This window comes from Notolepis coatsorum (assembly GCF_963971535.1).
Source record: "Notolepis coatsorum genome assembly, chromosome: 1".
Classification (NCBI taxonomy): domain Eukaryota; kingdom Metazoa; phylum Chordata; class Actinopteri; order Aulopiformes; family Paralepididae; genus Notolepis; species Notolepis coatsorum.
The window spans coordinates 238,206,980-238,223,458 of NC_140165.1; the positions used below are offsets into that span (position 1 = coordinate 238,206,980).

General features: G+C 43.1%; 1 protein-coding gene across 1 annotated transcript in view; it reads right to left on the minus strand.

The window, feature by feature from the left end:
* Window positions 1–1,521: 1,521 nt before the first annotated feature.
* Window positions 1,522–16,479, minus strand: part of spint2 (serine peptidase inhibitor, Kunitz type, 2) — a 37,108-nt gene continuing 22,150 nt past the window's right edge. The window contains exons 3-11 of the mRNA XM_084327844.1: window positions 13,663–13,737; window positions 10,990–11,169; window positions 8,506–8,559; window positions 8,169–8,330; window positions 7,553–7,630; window positions 7,000–7,170; window positions 6,151–6,195; window positions 4,938–5,052; window positions 1,522–3,545 (exon numbers count right to left, since the gene is read on the minus strand). Coding sequence (XP_084183970.1) covers window positions 3,461–3,545; window positions 4,938–5,052; window positions 6,151–6,195; window positions 7,000–7,170; window positions 7,553–7,630; window positions 8,169–8,330; window positions 8,506–8,559; window positions 10,990–11,169; window positions 13,663–13,737 — 965 coding nt within the window. The 3' untranslated portion in view covers window positions 1,522–3,460. The remainder of the gene's footprint in view (window positions 3,546–4,937; window positions 5,053–6,150; window positions 6,196–6,999; window positions 7,171–7,552; window positions 7,631–8,168; window positions 8,331–8,505; window positions 8,560–10,989; window positions 11,170–13,662; window positions 13,738–16,479) is intronic.

Consider the following 16,479-nt stretch of genomic DNA (forward strand, 5'->3'; position numbering starts at 1 on the left):
ACATCCTCCAGCATGACTGGTTTGGCAGTGGGTCAATGATGGTCTGGGGAGGCATGTCCTTGGAGGGCCGCACAGACCTCTATGTGCTAGCCAGAGGTACCATGACTGCCATTAGGTACCAGGATGAGACCCATTGTCAGACAATTATGCTGGTGCAGTGGGCCCTGCATGGGTTCCTTCTCATGCATGACAATGCTCAGCCTCATGTGACTGGAGTGTGTCAGCAGTTCCTGCATGACGAAGGCATTGATGCTATGGACTGGCCTGCCCGTTCCCCAGACCTGAATCCAATCGAGCACCTCTGGGACATTATGTCTCATTCCATCCACCAACACCACGTCGCACCAGACTGTCCAGGAGTTGACTGATGCCCTGATCCAGGTCTGGGAGGAGATCCCTCAGGAGAACATCAGTCGTCTCATCAGGAGCATGCCCAGACATTGTAGGGAGTGCATACAGGCACGTGGAAGAAACTCATTTTGAATTGTCTTGAGGAATTTCCACAGAAGTTGGATCAGCCTGTGATCAGATTTTGCCACTTTTATTTTGAGTATGATTCTGAATCCAGACCTTCCATTGATCATTATCATGTTATTTTGTTCTCAACACACACTATCTAATGAATAAAGATTTAACTGGAATATTTCATTTGAGATCTAGGATGTGTTGTGTTCCCTTAATTTTTCTGAGCAGTGTATAATGTTCCGATTCACTCAATGTACTCTGGTTAAGAATTGGAATGGTCAAAACTTTATTTAAAAACATTCAGAGGTCAGAAGACACAGGATGGCTACAGCCATACAGAGTAAGCACATTATAATGTAGTCAACATACTTCAAACATCACAATTAGCAGTTCCTTAGATACAAACTTGGAATTTCTCTTGATTTCAATATCTATATTTTTGTACTTTGGAATGAGGGTTGTCAACTATGTACAATTCAACAGAATGAGCGCATCATCATAGGCAGTTGAATCTACACAGGCCTAATTTCATATTTGATTATAATCAAAAATATTACCTATAGTGCACCTTTATAAATCACACTTTTAAAGACTAGCATGCAAGATTTCACTCAAATGCATCAATGTCGGGGAGCTCCCGTAGCTCACCGCGTATCTCGGCGCTATTTCGGCGTCGGGGACAACCGTGCTCGTCACGGATCTGGGGTACACGAGTTCGATTCCCGGACCCGCCGTATTTTCTCAGAATGTCTTCCCCTACTCTACATCCTATTCAACCTGTTTCTGTCGGTCGGTTTCTGATGTCATGTCATGGTACACGACCCTGTGAGCCGCTTTCTATCACCGTCATCATTTCCAATCCAAATAGTTTTGATGCATAACTTACCAGTCACCCCAGCTATTAAAACAGATTTTGCGGGGGGACGGGACGGGACGAAACGAAAGCACGAAATCAGGTGCCACCATTTTGTAACAGTCTGGTGTTTATGGTAACATTACCCAAGAGACATGATCTGAAGCAACTTCAGTGACATTATTCAACAGCGAACCAACGTGTAGAGTCTTGAATTTATTTGTCAATGTTTCAAATCACAATGTAAATACACTGATTCGACCAGTAACCCTCAATAGAACACGTGTAAAATAGAATAAAAATAAACAGTTTTACAGTAGACAGTGCACACAGTAATTCCCCTTCCTGACTAAGGCAGCTATTCTCTGCCTATGCGGCGAGGCACAAGGGCAAGTCACGGAGTGAGCTTGTGTATCACCCAAGGTCGGGAACCCAACCCGAGCGTGACACCAGAAAAATGGGCAACGTGTGAACGCTTTGAGATGAAGCGAATGTTTCTTCTAAATCAATGTCAAAAACAAAATTAGGACATTTACCTCGTTCACTTTCACTGTATATGTTAAACTCAAAACCTTTCCCCTAAAGATCCAGCAGGTCCGTGTTATTTGCAGGCTACAAGGCCCGGTGTGACACTTTCAAGCAATTAAGAGGAGTTCAGTGTGGCTCGGAATCTGGCTGGCGTTGCTGGCGTGTGTGCCCTGGCACAGAACAGGCTGCGTACCGCTGATCTAAAGTCAAGTTGACAAGAGTGTTTCTTCAATATTATAAACAGTAGGAAACTCAATTACAAATCCAGAGAGAAAATCACTAAGGACTGAAAAAATGGTCATGAGAGGTTTTAAAACAAAACAAAAAACACATTATACAACTCTCTGCCGTTTCAGATCCCAAAAATTTGCGGTTTGCGGAATGTGGCAATCAAGTCCGGAGCCGGGATAATGCTGTGGCCCCCGACAGGAGACCAGAACTTCTCCTGCTATGGCTCCATGGACCGCATGCGAGTCGCTCTGCCAGAGGTAGACTCGCTCGGATTTAAAAAATAAAATAAAATAAAAAAAACAAGAAGGGATGCCAACCGCTTTCTTTACCAGTCACGTAGAGCCCTGCGTGAACGGGAGTCATTCTGTCCTAAGTGGAAGCCGTGCATAGATAGATGTCTATAGAGACCATAGATAGATGTCTATGGACCAGAGACCATAGATAGATGTCTATGGACCAGAGACCATAGATAGATGTCTATAGAGACCATAGATAGATGTGTATGGGCAGCTGGCCGCCAGTTTCTTTTTTTAGAAGACTTTTACGTTTGCGATAAATAAACCTCAAATTGGAAAATTGGAAACTTGAAAGACGAATGCGTACAAAGAGAAATGCAAAACAACAAATTAAGAACAAAGAGCCTAATTTCTGACTAAACACCAATTACTTTTTAAACGATGCCAAAGCATGGAGTCCATGAATGGCGGGATCATGAAACTAAGCACACAAAAAGGACTTTTTCCACATTTCAATTAAATACAAAGTACAAAATAAAAGCGTCAGAATTGGAGTTAGGAGGTTTCCCGTGTGACGGATGTGATGTGCAAGGTTTCTTTTGGCCCAGGCCTGGTGGTTACAGTTAGGAGTGACAGCAGGAAGAAGTGGCTACCTACCAAAGCTAAGATATTTCATTCAAGAACCCACTCTGAAACAGAATCCTACAACCTTAAAGGGAAGCTCCACGTTTTTTAAAGAAGCCTGTCTGATTCGTCACAAACCGGGAGTCAATTCAATCAAGGGCACGTGTTTTTAGATATTGGAAGCGGAAAATGTTAGCATCCGTTAGCATCATGCTAAGCATCTACCAGTAAATGGAAGTGAATGGGGTTCATAAAGCATGAATATCACTTAACAGAATTGAGAAAACTTCATGCCTCCCATTGAAATCCTCTAGCATGGTTAGCATGATGCCATCAAATTATATTTTATGCTATAAACGTCATTCCATAATTTTCTTTTTAAAATAATAATAAGATAGGCTTCTTAAAAATGTGAACTATCCATTAAAACCAAACAGGAACACAGTATGCATTTAGGGAGGTTTTAGGGTGGATTTTCCCTTTAATGGCTCCTGGAGGCCCCGCGTGAAGCCAGGACCTCGCCTCAGGCCTTGCCGACCTTGGGGCTCCCCTCGACAGACAGGGACTCCATTGAGGACAGCTCTTCTGGCAACAGCTCCTCCTTGTCACTGAGGGAGGAGAGCGTGGTCACATAGAGAGGAGGACAAGTAGGAGATGAGGAAGACGTGGGGGGGGGGGGGGGGGGGGGAAGGGACGATATAGGGAGGGAGACAGGGAAAGGGAAGAGAGAAGAGAAGAAAGAAGATGGGAGTTTAGTTTATTTCGGCAATCAATAACAAATGCACAGCCAACAGTCATGCATACACTATAAAATCATCAGGGTAACCATAAACATATTTCCATTGTGCGCCTTATAGGAATAGGGTTGAATTCACAGCTTGAATCATAAAATACAAAAATATAAAAAATGTTGTAAAATGAGCTTCAAAAGAGAGCGAGAGACCCAAATGATTGCCTGTCTATCGTGGCCTTTTTACCTTCCTACTGACTAAGGTGTGGTTAGAGAAGGTTTTTGAAGCTCAGGTAGAGTGAGGTGGAGGAGGTTTGAAGCTCAGGTAGAGTGAGGTGGAGGAGGTTTGAAGCTCAGGTAGAGTGAGGTGGAGGAGGTTTGAAGCTCAGGTAGAGTGAGGTGGAGGAGGTTTGAAGCTCAGGTAGAGTGAGGTGGAGGAGGTTTGAAGCTCAGGTAGAGTGAGGTGGAGGAGGTTTGAAGCTCAGGTAGAGTGAGGTGGAGAAGGTTTGAAGCTCAGGTAGAGTGAGGTTTGAAGCTCAGGTGTAGTGAGGTGGAGGAGGTTTGAAGCTCAGGTAGAGTGAGGTGGAGAAGGTTTGAAGCTCAGGTGTAGTGAGGTGGAGGAGGTTTGAAGCTCAGGTGTAGTGAGGTGGAGAAGGTTTGAAGCTCAGGTAGAGTGAGGTGGAGGAGGTTTGAAGCTCAGGTAGAGTGAGGTGGAGGAGGTTTGAAGCTCAGGTGTAGTGAGGTGGAGGAGGTTTGAAGCTCAGGTAGAGTGAGGTGGAGGAGGTTTGAAGCTCAGGTGTAGTGAGGTGGAGGAGGTTTGAAGCTCAGGTGTAGTGTGGTGGAGGAGGTTTGAAGCTCAGGTGTAGTGTGGTGGAGGAGGTTTGAAGCTCAGGTGTAGTGTGGTGGAGGAGAGTTGAAGCTCAGGTAGAGTGAGGTGGAGGAGGTTTGAAGCTCAGGTGTAGCGTGGTGGAGGAGGTTTGAAGCTCAGGTGTAGTGAGGTGGAGGAGAGTTGAAGCTCAGGTGTAGTGAGGTGGAGGAGGTTTGAAGCTCAGGTGTAGTGAGGTGGAGGAGAGTTGAAGCTCAGGTGTAGTGTGGTGGAGGAGGTTTGAAGCTCAGGTGTAGTGAGGTGGAGGAGGTTTGAAGCTCAGTTGTAGTGTGGTGGAGGAGGTTTGAAGCTCAGTTGTAGCGTGGTGGAGGAGGTTTGAAGCTCAGTTGTAGTGTGGTGGAGAAGGTTTGAAGCTCAGGTGTAGTGTGGTGGAGGACCCCTCACCTGACGGAGGTGGCTGGCTGCCGCTGCAGTCTGCTGCGTCTCAGGGTGATGAGCACCAGGGCTGCCAGCAGCAGAGCAGAGATCACTGCTAGAGCAGCAACCAGGAAGAACGGAGCTGTGGGCGTTCAAATAGGTTGAAAAGAGAGAGAGAAAGAGAGATGCATTGATTAATTAACCAAAGGTATGGCAATATATAGTACATGAAAAAGGGGGGAAATCCGCACTCAAACAAATGTTTGAGCGCTTCTTTTAATGCATTTAGGAAGCAGTTAAACATATTTCCCCCCCTTTTTGATGCTGTGTTTAAGATTCTGCCCCCGTTATGAATCAAAGTCTTGTGAGATGAGCATGACAATCATTTGTACTTAAGGGCAATATATACTGTAATGTACTTCATGTCGCTAAAGCTTATTGAATTAAGAGCAGATTTAGTTTTTAACGTTGTTGTCATTTTGTACTTTTACCAGCCTATCCAGTTATGTAAAATACATTTCTGGCCATAATCGCCACAGAAGAATTTTGCAAAATCCTGGAGGGACTGTGCACTTCTTTGGTTTAACTACAGACAGGAACACACTGTATGTCGATGCTCACAATGCAAAGTGTAAAAGAAAGTCTGTAAGGGCGGTTAGGTGGCGTAGCGGAGATTGCGTTCGTCACCAACCCCGGAGACGCTAGGATTCGCCTGTTCGAATCCAGCTCACAGCTCCGGGGTTGTCACCAGTTTGGCTGGCCGTTCACACTAATACAATTGGCAGTATTAGAGGGTGGGAGAAGCTGGCGGGGTGGGTCCGGGTCGTTGTAAACAGCCACTCCTACAGTTCGGTCGGGGCGCCTGCTAAGCGCGGATGGGACCTGAGTGGGATAGTGTGATCCTTCCACACGCTACGCCCTCTCAGAGAATATCCGCGCTGCCAGGTGAAAAGAAGCGGTGATTGGCTGGACGTGTGTCGGAGGAAGCACGTGGTAGCCTCCACTCTCCCAGACCGACTGTGGGGGGTAAGTGCGCAGCGACCAGGAAGGGGATTGGGAATTGGCATACGACTAACATTGGGATGGGAGAAAATCGGAGGAAAATGGAGGGGGAAAAAGATATATAAAAAAAAAAAAAAAAAAAAAAAAAAGTCTGTAAAAATGGCCAAAACAGGAAGGTGGTCACTGATATCATGTCTGAGCAGAAGACACGCGACTGAAGTGATCTGGCTAAACGTACCTGGTGTCCAGCGCTTCTTATTGTGGCCGCGCTCTGAGAACCGACCTGGAGGGAAACCAGAATAGTCAGTGCGCATATTCATTCTAAAGCTTCAGATGTGTTAAACTCTCCCTTCTAAATACAAGTGTTTAATGTATACAGCCCTGCAGAAGCTAACCGCAGTAACTACATTATTTTTTTTTCTTAAAAATGTCTTATGAGTGAAATTGAACTTCTCGATATCCGTTTTATCTTGTGACAAAGTTTCAGAGTTCAATCTTGAGGTTTTAGGGGGGGGGGGTATAAAGAATTGCAGTACCTACAAAATCACTGGATAGTCAAAGAACTTTTTCTCAGGTTCACTGTTGATCTGACCGCCAGATCCAATCAAATTTCAGAGTAATTTATTCATTACAGGAAATGATGTTACTTGTGAATGCAACTTGACAAATATGTTTGCAAGGAGGTCTGTGAAGTTCTGAGTCCTCTTGCCTCATGGTGGCGCTATTATCACAAAACTAAAAACATGAACTACTCCTCAACGGCTCAGATTAGGGGCGTGGTCAAAAGGAGGTTTGAGAATTCGGTCCATTCAAGGATATACCTGCCGTCGGTCATCGAGTTGTCTTACTGGAAACTGTTACTTAAAAGGTTCAGCATAAAAAACTAATGAAAACATGAGCCTCTTTTTCCATGTCTTCAGGAGAGGTGGTACATATCAAATGTCAGCCTATCTAACAAGTAACCAATGACTAATTCATTAACCCATCTCAAGCCCCGCCCTCTTTTCTTGATCCTCCGACAGCTCCGCAAAGCAGTTGCGATTGGAGGATCAGGAAAAGAGGGCGGGGCTCAGGATAAAACCCTTACCTTCTTTGCCAGAGCAGCGAGCCAAGCAGTCCTCCAGGGTCTCGTAGCGGTTGCTGTTGCCCTTGCAGCCTCCGTAGAGGAACGCCTGGCAGCTGCCGGTGCTGGGCTGGTAGTAAAACATGGAGAAGGCGGCTTTGCACGGACCGGTCTCTGACGCCACGGCGCAGTACTCTGGTGGAAGAACGACACACTTTTCTTTTCCATCCCTTTTCAGAAACACAATTCTGTTGTCTTTTAACACTGATCCATTCCCCTTCACTTTCACCATTTCCTTTGGACCCTGCCTTCCCGTTTTAATTGTTTTCACCTAACTTAGTTCCGTTTCATCATACAGCACTAACAGTGATATAACGTAGCCCTGTGATGTATGTATTGGCCGTCTCTTTTCTATTGTATCATATTATATATTTTCCCCTTTCCCTGTGTTATATACAATACTTTGAGAGGTCCTTTTGTCCTCTCGCCAGGCCGTCATTTAAAAAAAGTGTTCTTAATTGACCTGCCTAGTTAAATAAAAGGTTAAATAAAGAAATAAATAATCATCTATTCATACCACGATAGTCCTTGGCAGCCTGGTCGTTGGGGCCCTCGGACTCCGCTGGATCCATCCTGGAGGACGGGATCACCGTGACTGTGTGGGGAAGAGGAGGAGGATTTACTTCGTCATTTTACACAAAGTATTTGAAATCAGTCTGCAGTATTTGAAATCTGTCTGCAGCATTTTGCACGTGATTCCCATGGTCGCAGACACATGGCGTTTCAGAACACAGCGCAGTGCCTCGGAGCGGTTTGGCTTTTCGAAAGCGTGCTCGGGGCTGCTTTTACAGATGGTGCAGCCACCGTGATGTAGTACCAGACGCTCTGCATTTAGCAGCTCAGGACTGGAATACACCCTCCTGACAATGTTAGGGATCGAACCAGCGATCTTTATGTTACGGCTCAGCCTCTCTACCACTAGTAAGTTTAGATATTTTATAGCATTGTTTTAGTTTATTTTAGCAATGCTCTCAGAAATACTGTGGACAGTAAATACTTCTATAGTGTCGAGTCGCATGGTTAGCCAAGTTCCAGACACGTTTTGACCAATCACGTGCATCATGCAGACACCACCGTAATCTGTCCATAATGAATGGACACCCAGAGACGAAGACAGAGGACGGACGGATCACCTGTGCAGGTGGCCATGCAGCTTTGCTCGTCCGCGTAATTGTTCTTGTTGCCGCGGCAACCCCCGTAGAGGAAGGTTTTACAGGCGCTCGTCTCACTGTTGTAGTACCAGTGTCTCAAGGCTGCACGACACGGCCCCACCACTGGTCCCGCCTCGCAGCGCTCTGATTGGATGACGACAGGAAAGTGTTAACACACACACACATATATATACAGTACATCAATAGAGGCCTTGCATGGAATGTTTCTGTAGCTCTACCATTAATGTGCAGTGGTACCGTAGGTATAACACTGGAAAAGCACGAGATTACCACTGTGAAAAACAGCACAAGAGCAAACCTGCAAACTCTGTGGAAGCCATCTCAGGAAGGGGTGCCTTCGTACTGGAAGACTCTAGAGAGAGAGAGAGACAGAGAGAGAGACAGAGAGAGAGACAGAGAGAGACAGAAAGAAACAGAAACATTTAGAGAAAGAGAGAAGGTATTGTTACCAACAGTCATGTTAAAACTTACGACTGTATTAATAAACATACAGACAGAATGCATGCCGACACACACACACTTGTTGAATGCATGCCGACACACACACACTTGAATGCATGCCGACACACACACACTTGAATGCATGCCGACACACACACACTTGAAGTGATCACATATACTATACTGAGGGAGTAGCTACAGGCAAAGGCAAGGCTACTCGCATACACACACACACTCGCATACTGTATTCGCACATGCATGCTCAAGGCTTCTTGTCCTCTGCGAAAGCATGCAATTGGTCCACTGATGGATACATCTTGATATTTGTCTAGTGTGTTCATTAGACGGGTGAAATCCTCTTTCAGTGCCTCTGTGCCCATTTTCTTAGGCAGATAGCCTCGCTGGTATGCGTGCCCATTAGCGTTAGCCACGCTTCTAGGCCCCTTTGCTTTTGGAAAGAATGATCCCAAAAAATAAAATAATAAAAAAAAGAAATTTTTAAAAGAGTTGGCAGTCGACTAAGAGGTTGGTAGTCGACTATGGCTCCTTTCGATCGATTAGTCGACTATTCGAATTAACGAGGTCAGCCCTATACTGTATACACACATGCATGCACACGCGCACACACACTGTATACGCATATGCATGCATGCATTGCACACTAAGGCTGTCCCCGAAGCCCGTTTTTGGGATTCGAACTTCGTCAGGGTTTTTTGAACGGACGTTCGAACCTTCGTTTTTAATTAAAAAATGTTAAACAATTTTTAAATAAAGTCTTTATATTTTATAAATATCCCCAAACTAAATCCTCAATTTAATCAGTTATTAATCTGATTAAATGATTTTTTTTTAATTAAATCAACTTTCTTTAATAAATATAACTCATCAGTTTTTAATACTATAATATTAGTGTAGCCTAATCTTTATCTGCAACTGTGAAGAAAAAACCCATTGGTTTAAACTTAATAGACACATAAAAAATATATTATTATTTTTATCAATTAAAAATGTAAAATTCGAATGTTGATTTAGAACTCGAATGCCAACGTAACAAACGAAGGTCCGAATGTTTGGGCTCAGCCCTAATGCGCACACACTCACTCCCATACTGTATACGCACATGCATGCATACTCACATACTGTATATACACACGTGCATGCACACGCGCACACACACACCATGTTTGTTTATGGTGAGCCTATGACCTCGTCTTAACAGCTCGTTATCAGGCAGAGTGAAAGGTCAAGGCAGAGACACAAACTGGCCTCATACACAAACAAGACTCATGCTGATCCCAACTGACCTCATGGAACTATGTCAACAGTTTGATTTCAACATCAGCTAATGCTATGTACCATTTGAACTAACAATGACAGTAGAGACGACTACATCTGGCAAGATGACAGCAAAAGCAATTTAGGAACATCTTAAGACCTTTGGTTAGAAGATGTTGAGATTTTCGTGGATGCAGCTTATTTGGACACTTTCAAAATCAGGGTTCCTGCAGGTTTCAACAAGTTACATTTAAGACTTTTTAAGACCGCTTTGAATAGAAATGAATACCTATTCCACGGCCATACTGGCACAAAAGTATGAAGGGAAATGACTATGAAAGAAGTAATTCCATATTAATTGTTGGGGGGGAACTGATGGCTATTAATATACTGCTTACTTTGCAGCCTGGACATTTCCCCAAGTAACTTCCTAATCAAATACATTTTACAGAAGATATTTAAGACATTTTTTAAGTGTAAGTTGTCCATTTCTGTCCCTACAACAACATGTTTTACAAAATCAAATGCTTGTTACACGTATGCAAATGAATGCTTGTAAATACGTATTCAGACTTGTTGACTAAAGCATGCCAATGTTTGATGTGGTGCTTTGCAGATGTGTATTTGGACTCGTAACATGGACTGACCTCTCTAAACGTGTACTCAAGATTTTAACTTGTATACCTGTAGAAGACTCAAGATACGCCACCAGACAGAAGTGCAGGGATGCACAACACATGCATGCACAATTGACCCATCTCAAACCCAGCCCTCTTTTCTTGATCCTCCAATCACAAACGTTGCTTCCCTCTGGGGCGGGGTTTGAGATAGGTAAATAAATTCCCTTAGCCCTAACCTCAAAGGGATAAGTCTGGCTGCGTGGTCATTAAAGAATCTAATCTAATCTAATACTTGGCTATTTGAGATTTGACGTTGGTCATCTTTCTTTACCAGACAATGAAAGTCATATTGTCATATTAGGGGGGAAGGATGTGTCCTTCACTCTCATAATTAGTGTTCCCCATCAAAACCACACGGCGCTGCTAGTGAGGAACTGTGTCTCAACCTGGATCGTCAGCAGGCGTAGCAGGTGGTGGTGTAGCAGCCAGCTCAGGCTCAGACTCGGACTTGGGTTCAGGCTCAGACTCGGGCTTGGGTTCAGTCTCAGACTCGGACTTGGGTTCAGACTCAGGAGGACTGGCCTCAGACTTGGTTTCAGACTCAACATCCTTAGACAACTCTGGGACTGGAGAGAAAAAAAATAGAGAGAGAAAGACCGCGAAAGCATACAGAGAAACTGTGATTACGGAATTAATTATTATGTTATCGTTGTATAGTTTTTTATTATTTATATGATTTATAATATGTACTTATTATATAGTAGTAGTAGTGATAGTGGTAGTAGTAGAAGTATGACTAGTGGTGGTGGTGGTGGTAGTAATACTACTAGTAATTTTAGTAGTATAAGTTGTAGTACTAGTATTGGTTGTGGTGTGTTACTGTACTTTGTAGTAGTAATGATGATAGTACTAGTAGTAGTAGTAGTGGTGATCGTAGTAGTAGTAGTAGTAGTAGTAGTAATGATGATTGTTGTGAAGGATCAGATTAAACCGAATATATATATTTATTTATGGATATATATTTAATAGTATTTGTATATCGTTTGATATCCCTTGTATATTCTTTGTACATATACACTGAATATCCCTTTAGTCTACTACAGCCCATAATAATTCATTCTCTCATTGGACAAGAACCTGGCGCCAGCAGACAGGCCCCTTGAGTCAAGTTCAATAGTGCCGACGAACATGTCCCAACTAGCCCCGGTTCCGCGTAGGAATACGGCTAACGAAATACGAATGGTACTATTTGTTCACCGTGCATATAAATAGGGCGCAAGTAAAGTAGAACTTCTTTTAGTCCATTAGTCCTTTACCCTCCAACCTAGTAACAGACGTGAAGCCTCACCCACGACCCACGTGTGGTGCAGTATGGCCTATTTTGGCCCCAGAATAGGCATTGAGACCTCGTGTAAATTCATAGCTGAATTGTCATAGTTTGGCACTGTACCGTCGAGTGGGACGTATTTCTATTAAGTAATAATAGTCTATTATGTATGGTGCATCGTTCGGTTAAAGTTCTAAAGTGAGCAGCACCCCCATCGTTCCTCGCGTTATCTAGAGTCTTAACCAGGCTGGGCAGACCACGCGTGGTGCTTTAATCCGAGGAGTTCTGGGCGAGGACGAGTGGACCTGCACATTGGATTACCTACCCGGACGACTGCTGAGCCTATACGGCATGGAATATCTATTTGCTTTGGGTGCTTTGATTTGTGGAGCGGATAACAGCCAACGCCAGTGAGTGTTGGAATTACCCCCGAGAGGAGCCCAGGTGAGACGGCGCTCAACCCAGACCGAGGCCGCCTCGCTTCTCCTTCGTTGTGGACCTACAGCTACCGTCTACAAGAGGGCCCAAGTGTATTCATCTGTGGATCAAGATCCTGCGGGCACTGTTTTCTGTACCTGAATTCTCCCCAGGAATCGTTGGCCAGATGGGATGCAGCTGACGGCTCTCCAAACCCCCCCCCCCCCCTTACTGACTTACAACCAGCAGGACCCCTTTAGTATCCCGCTATAATCCTTAAGTACCATCGCTATAGTTTCCCTAAAGAACCAGGTTGTATACTTGCTTCCTGCGTAACCAGAGATTGGACATTCAGTGTTGATTTGCCTACGAATACTCATTTGCCTTACAAGTGCATTCAAATCATAAATGTAATTAAGTGAATGTTGTATATACCTTTTGCTATATTAAACCTTCGACTGTTATATTTGTGTGGACCTGGTTTCATATGTGGGAAAGTGTTCATCATACTTAGATATCGTGTACTGGATGGCCAGAAGTTAAAGTACATCAAGCGGTAGTGGTTTAATGATACCATACTTATCAATACAGTCAGGGAATTGTACCCCTCAGTTACAATGATAGTACTAGTAGTAGTAGTAGTGGTGATAGTAATAGTAGTAATGATGATAGTACTAGTAGTAGTAGTAGTGGTGATAGTAGTAATGATGATAGTACTAGTAGTAGTAGTGGTGATAGTAGTAGTAGTAGTAGTAGTAATGATGATAGTACTAGTAGTAGTAGTAGTAGTGGTGATAGTAGTAATGATGATAGTACTAGTAGTAGTGGTGATAGTAGTAGTAGTAGTAATGATGATGGTATTAGTAGTGGTGATAGTAGTAGTAGTAATGCTGACAGTACTAGTAGTAGTAGTAGTAGTAGTAGTAGTAGTAGTAGTAGTAGTAGTAGTAGTAGTAGTAGTAGTAGTAGTAGTAGTGGTGATAGTAATAGTAGTGATGGTACAAATAGTAGTGGTGATAGTAGTAGTAGTGGTGATAGTACAAATAGTAGTGGTGATAGTAGTAGTAGTGATAGTACAAATAGTAGTGGTGATAGTAGTAGTAGTAGTAGTAGTGGTGGTGATAGTACAAATAGTAGTGGTGATAGTAGTAGTAGTGGTGGTGATAGTACAAATAGTAGTGGTGATAGTAGTAGTAGTAGTGGTGATAGTACAAATAGTAGTGGTGATAGTAGTAGTAGTAGTAGTAGTGGTGGTGATAGTACAAATAGTAGTGGTGATATTAGTAGCAGTAGTAGTAGTGATAGTACAAGTAGTAGTAGTAGTAGTAGTAGTAGTAGTATTACTAGTAGTAGTAGTGCATGTGTGTTACTGTACTTTGGTCTGCAGGCAGGGGCAACATCCTTCGGGCAGCACCACCGCCAAGTGGAGGGGTAGATTCCAGGACAGGACCTGAGGAGACAACAGCCATGTGGGTCATGTGTGTCCTATACCTGAGAAAGACGTAATCATGTCCCAAACCTGTCCTATTCATGTCCTATACCTGAGAAAGACGTATTCATGTCCCAAACCGGTCCTATTCATGTCCTATACCTGAGAAAGACTGATTAATGTCCCAAACCTGTCCTATTCATGTCCTATACCTGAGAAAGACGTAATCATGTCCCAAACCTGTCCTATTCATGTCCTATACCTGAGAAAGACTGATTCATGTCCCAAACTGGTCCTATTCATGTCCTATACCTGAGAAATACTGATTCACAGGGTTCCTGCGGGTTTCGACAAGTTAAATGTAGGGCTGACTTAAATACGTCAAAGCTTCGTTCGATGGCACAAGCTTCGAACATTAAAAAAAAATCGAAGTTTATATAAAAAAAAAAAAAAATTACTTCGATTTGTGTGTGTGTGTGTGTGTGTGTGTGTGTGTGTGTGTGCGTGCGTGCGTGTGTGCGTGTGTGTGAGAACTACCCATCCCAGTTAGGACAGCCGAATCCCGTCCAATCTTTCGCCGTCGATTAAAGACTCACTTCTTCAACCATTATCTGAAATGATTAAAAAAAAAAAAAAAAATCTAACCGTGACTAACCTTACTGTCATGCACTTTTCCTAATAAACTAACCTACACTGTAACACGCAACACTTTGATAAACATTGTTACTCTTGCTGATAGAGTTGTACCCTTCTTGCTGTCTTGTCGTACAGAACTTGTAAGTCGCTTTGGATAAAAGAGTCAGCTAAATGACCAAATGTAAATGTGTGTGTGTGCGCGCGCGCGCGCGGGGCCATTGGGTGGGGCCGGGGGACAAATACACTGGAGGAAAGTAACCCCGCTCAGCACTGCCCAAATTATATCATCACTATTGCCTGTTTGAAGGATATCATCCTCAAATACATATACAACTACATGCCTTGTAGAATTCCACACATAAGAAAGAAAGATACTGGGATGAATAAACAAAATAGGAAATAAAATTTAGATAAGGTGCTACTGAGATGTTTTGGTGAGTTCTTTGTTTTTTTGTGGAAGTTGCCCTTCTTAAAAATGCATGAACATTCACTGATAATTGGTCTGTAGTGGAGTCTACAAGGTCTACATTGCCGGACCATGTAGAATCCGGACCTTGTAGACTGACATAATTCTGTGCATAGTTTAGTCTACACAGGCCATATTTCAAATAATCAAAATCTTACTTCATTCATCTTAAACATTCTTGATTTGGGGGATTGGTAGTTCCCATGAAATCTGAAGTTGTTCAAACGACAACAGCGATCCACCTTGAATTAAATCACACAACCTTGTTGGCTCAGTCACGAAAGGGGCTACTTAATTAATTAATCCAACCCACTTTATTTATAGAGCACATTTAAAAACAACAACGTTTATGAAAGTGCTGTACAAGTTCCACAACATAAGATACAAAAAAAAATAAAAAAATAAAAATAAAGATTTTTTTTTTTTTTCTCGAAGCTTCGAATTAAAATCGAAGCTCGGCCCCGAAGCTTCGATTGCCAAAAAAGATCACTTTGAATAGAAATTAATACCTATTTCACGTCCACACTGACAAGTATTAAGTAAGAAAGAAGACATTCCAAAGGAATTGTTAGAGGGGAGTTTTCCAACACAAAGAACACTATATTGTTTGGCCCAATTAACGAGAAGGAAATAAGACAATGTGAACGTTGTGGTTATTACAATATTCAAGGCTGCTTGGGACATAGAGAGGAGACAGCCCACATGCCATTAATAATAATAATAATGTTTTTGATAGCATCACGATGGTTCCAACCGGAAAAAATGTGCCGAAAGGTCTGGATTATTACATATCTCTATGTGATTTATCAAGAAATATCTACAGCAAGAATTTTGGGTCTCAATGAATCCAAAATGACAATGTGGTTAGAAGTGGTGGAGAGAATAAAAGCTAGCATATAATGGTAGTGTCTGGTTAGGAGCGAGGGATAATGGATGGATTATCCAATGGGGGGTCCGGGAGGGGGGGGGGGGGGGTACGAGCTAGAGCATATGTGTGTAGGGTATTAGATAGCAGGTATTAGGGGTATATCCTGTATAAGACATTTAACTAAATGGTGATTTCATTGGATGTGCACTGTTAATAATGATTGTATATCTTATTGTGTGTTGTCATGTTTGTTTATATGTTTGTTTATATGTTTGTTTAAAAAATATATATATATAATAATAATAATAATAATAATAATAATTCATTTAATTTATATAGCGCTTCTCAATGACCCGAAGTCGCTGACAATAGTCGGGAGCAAAGTAAAAACAAAGAAACAAAAACAAAGAAACAAAAACAAAGAAACAACAAAGAAACAAAAACAAAAGGAACATGAGACCATGGGGGGAACAGGGAAGACAGCATGATAGCCCAAAAAGACAGGAGACAGACATCAATCAGGTTGGAGGGGGGGGGGGGGTTGAAGGCAAGGGAGAACAGGTGGGTTTTGAGGCAAGCTTTGAAGGTGGAGAGTGTGGGGGAGTCTCTGATGGACTGAGGGAGGGAGTTCCAGAGTCGGGGTGCAGTGCGAGAGAAGGCCCGATCACCAACGTTTTTGAGTTTGGATGTCGGGACAGTGAGGGAGGCAGTGGAGGAGGACCGGAGGGAACGGGTGGGGCGGTAGGGAAGAAGGAGATCAGTCAGGTAGGGGGGGGCCAGGCTGTGGAGGGCT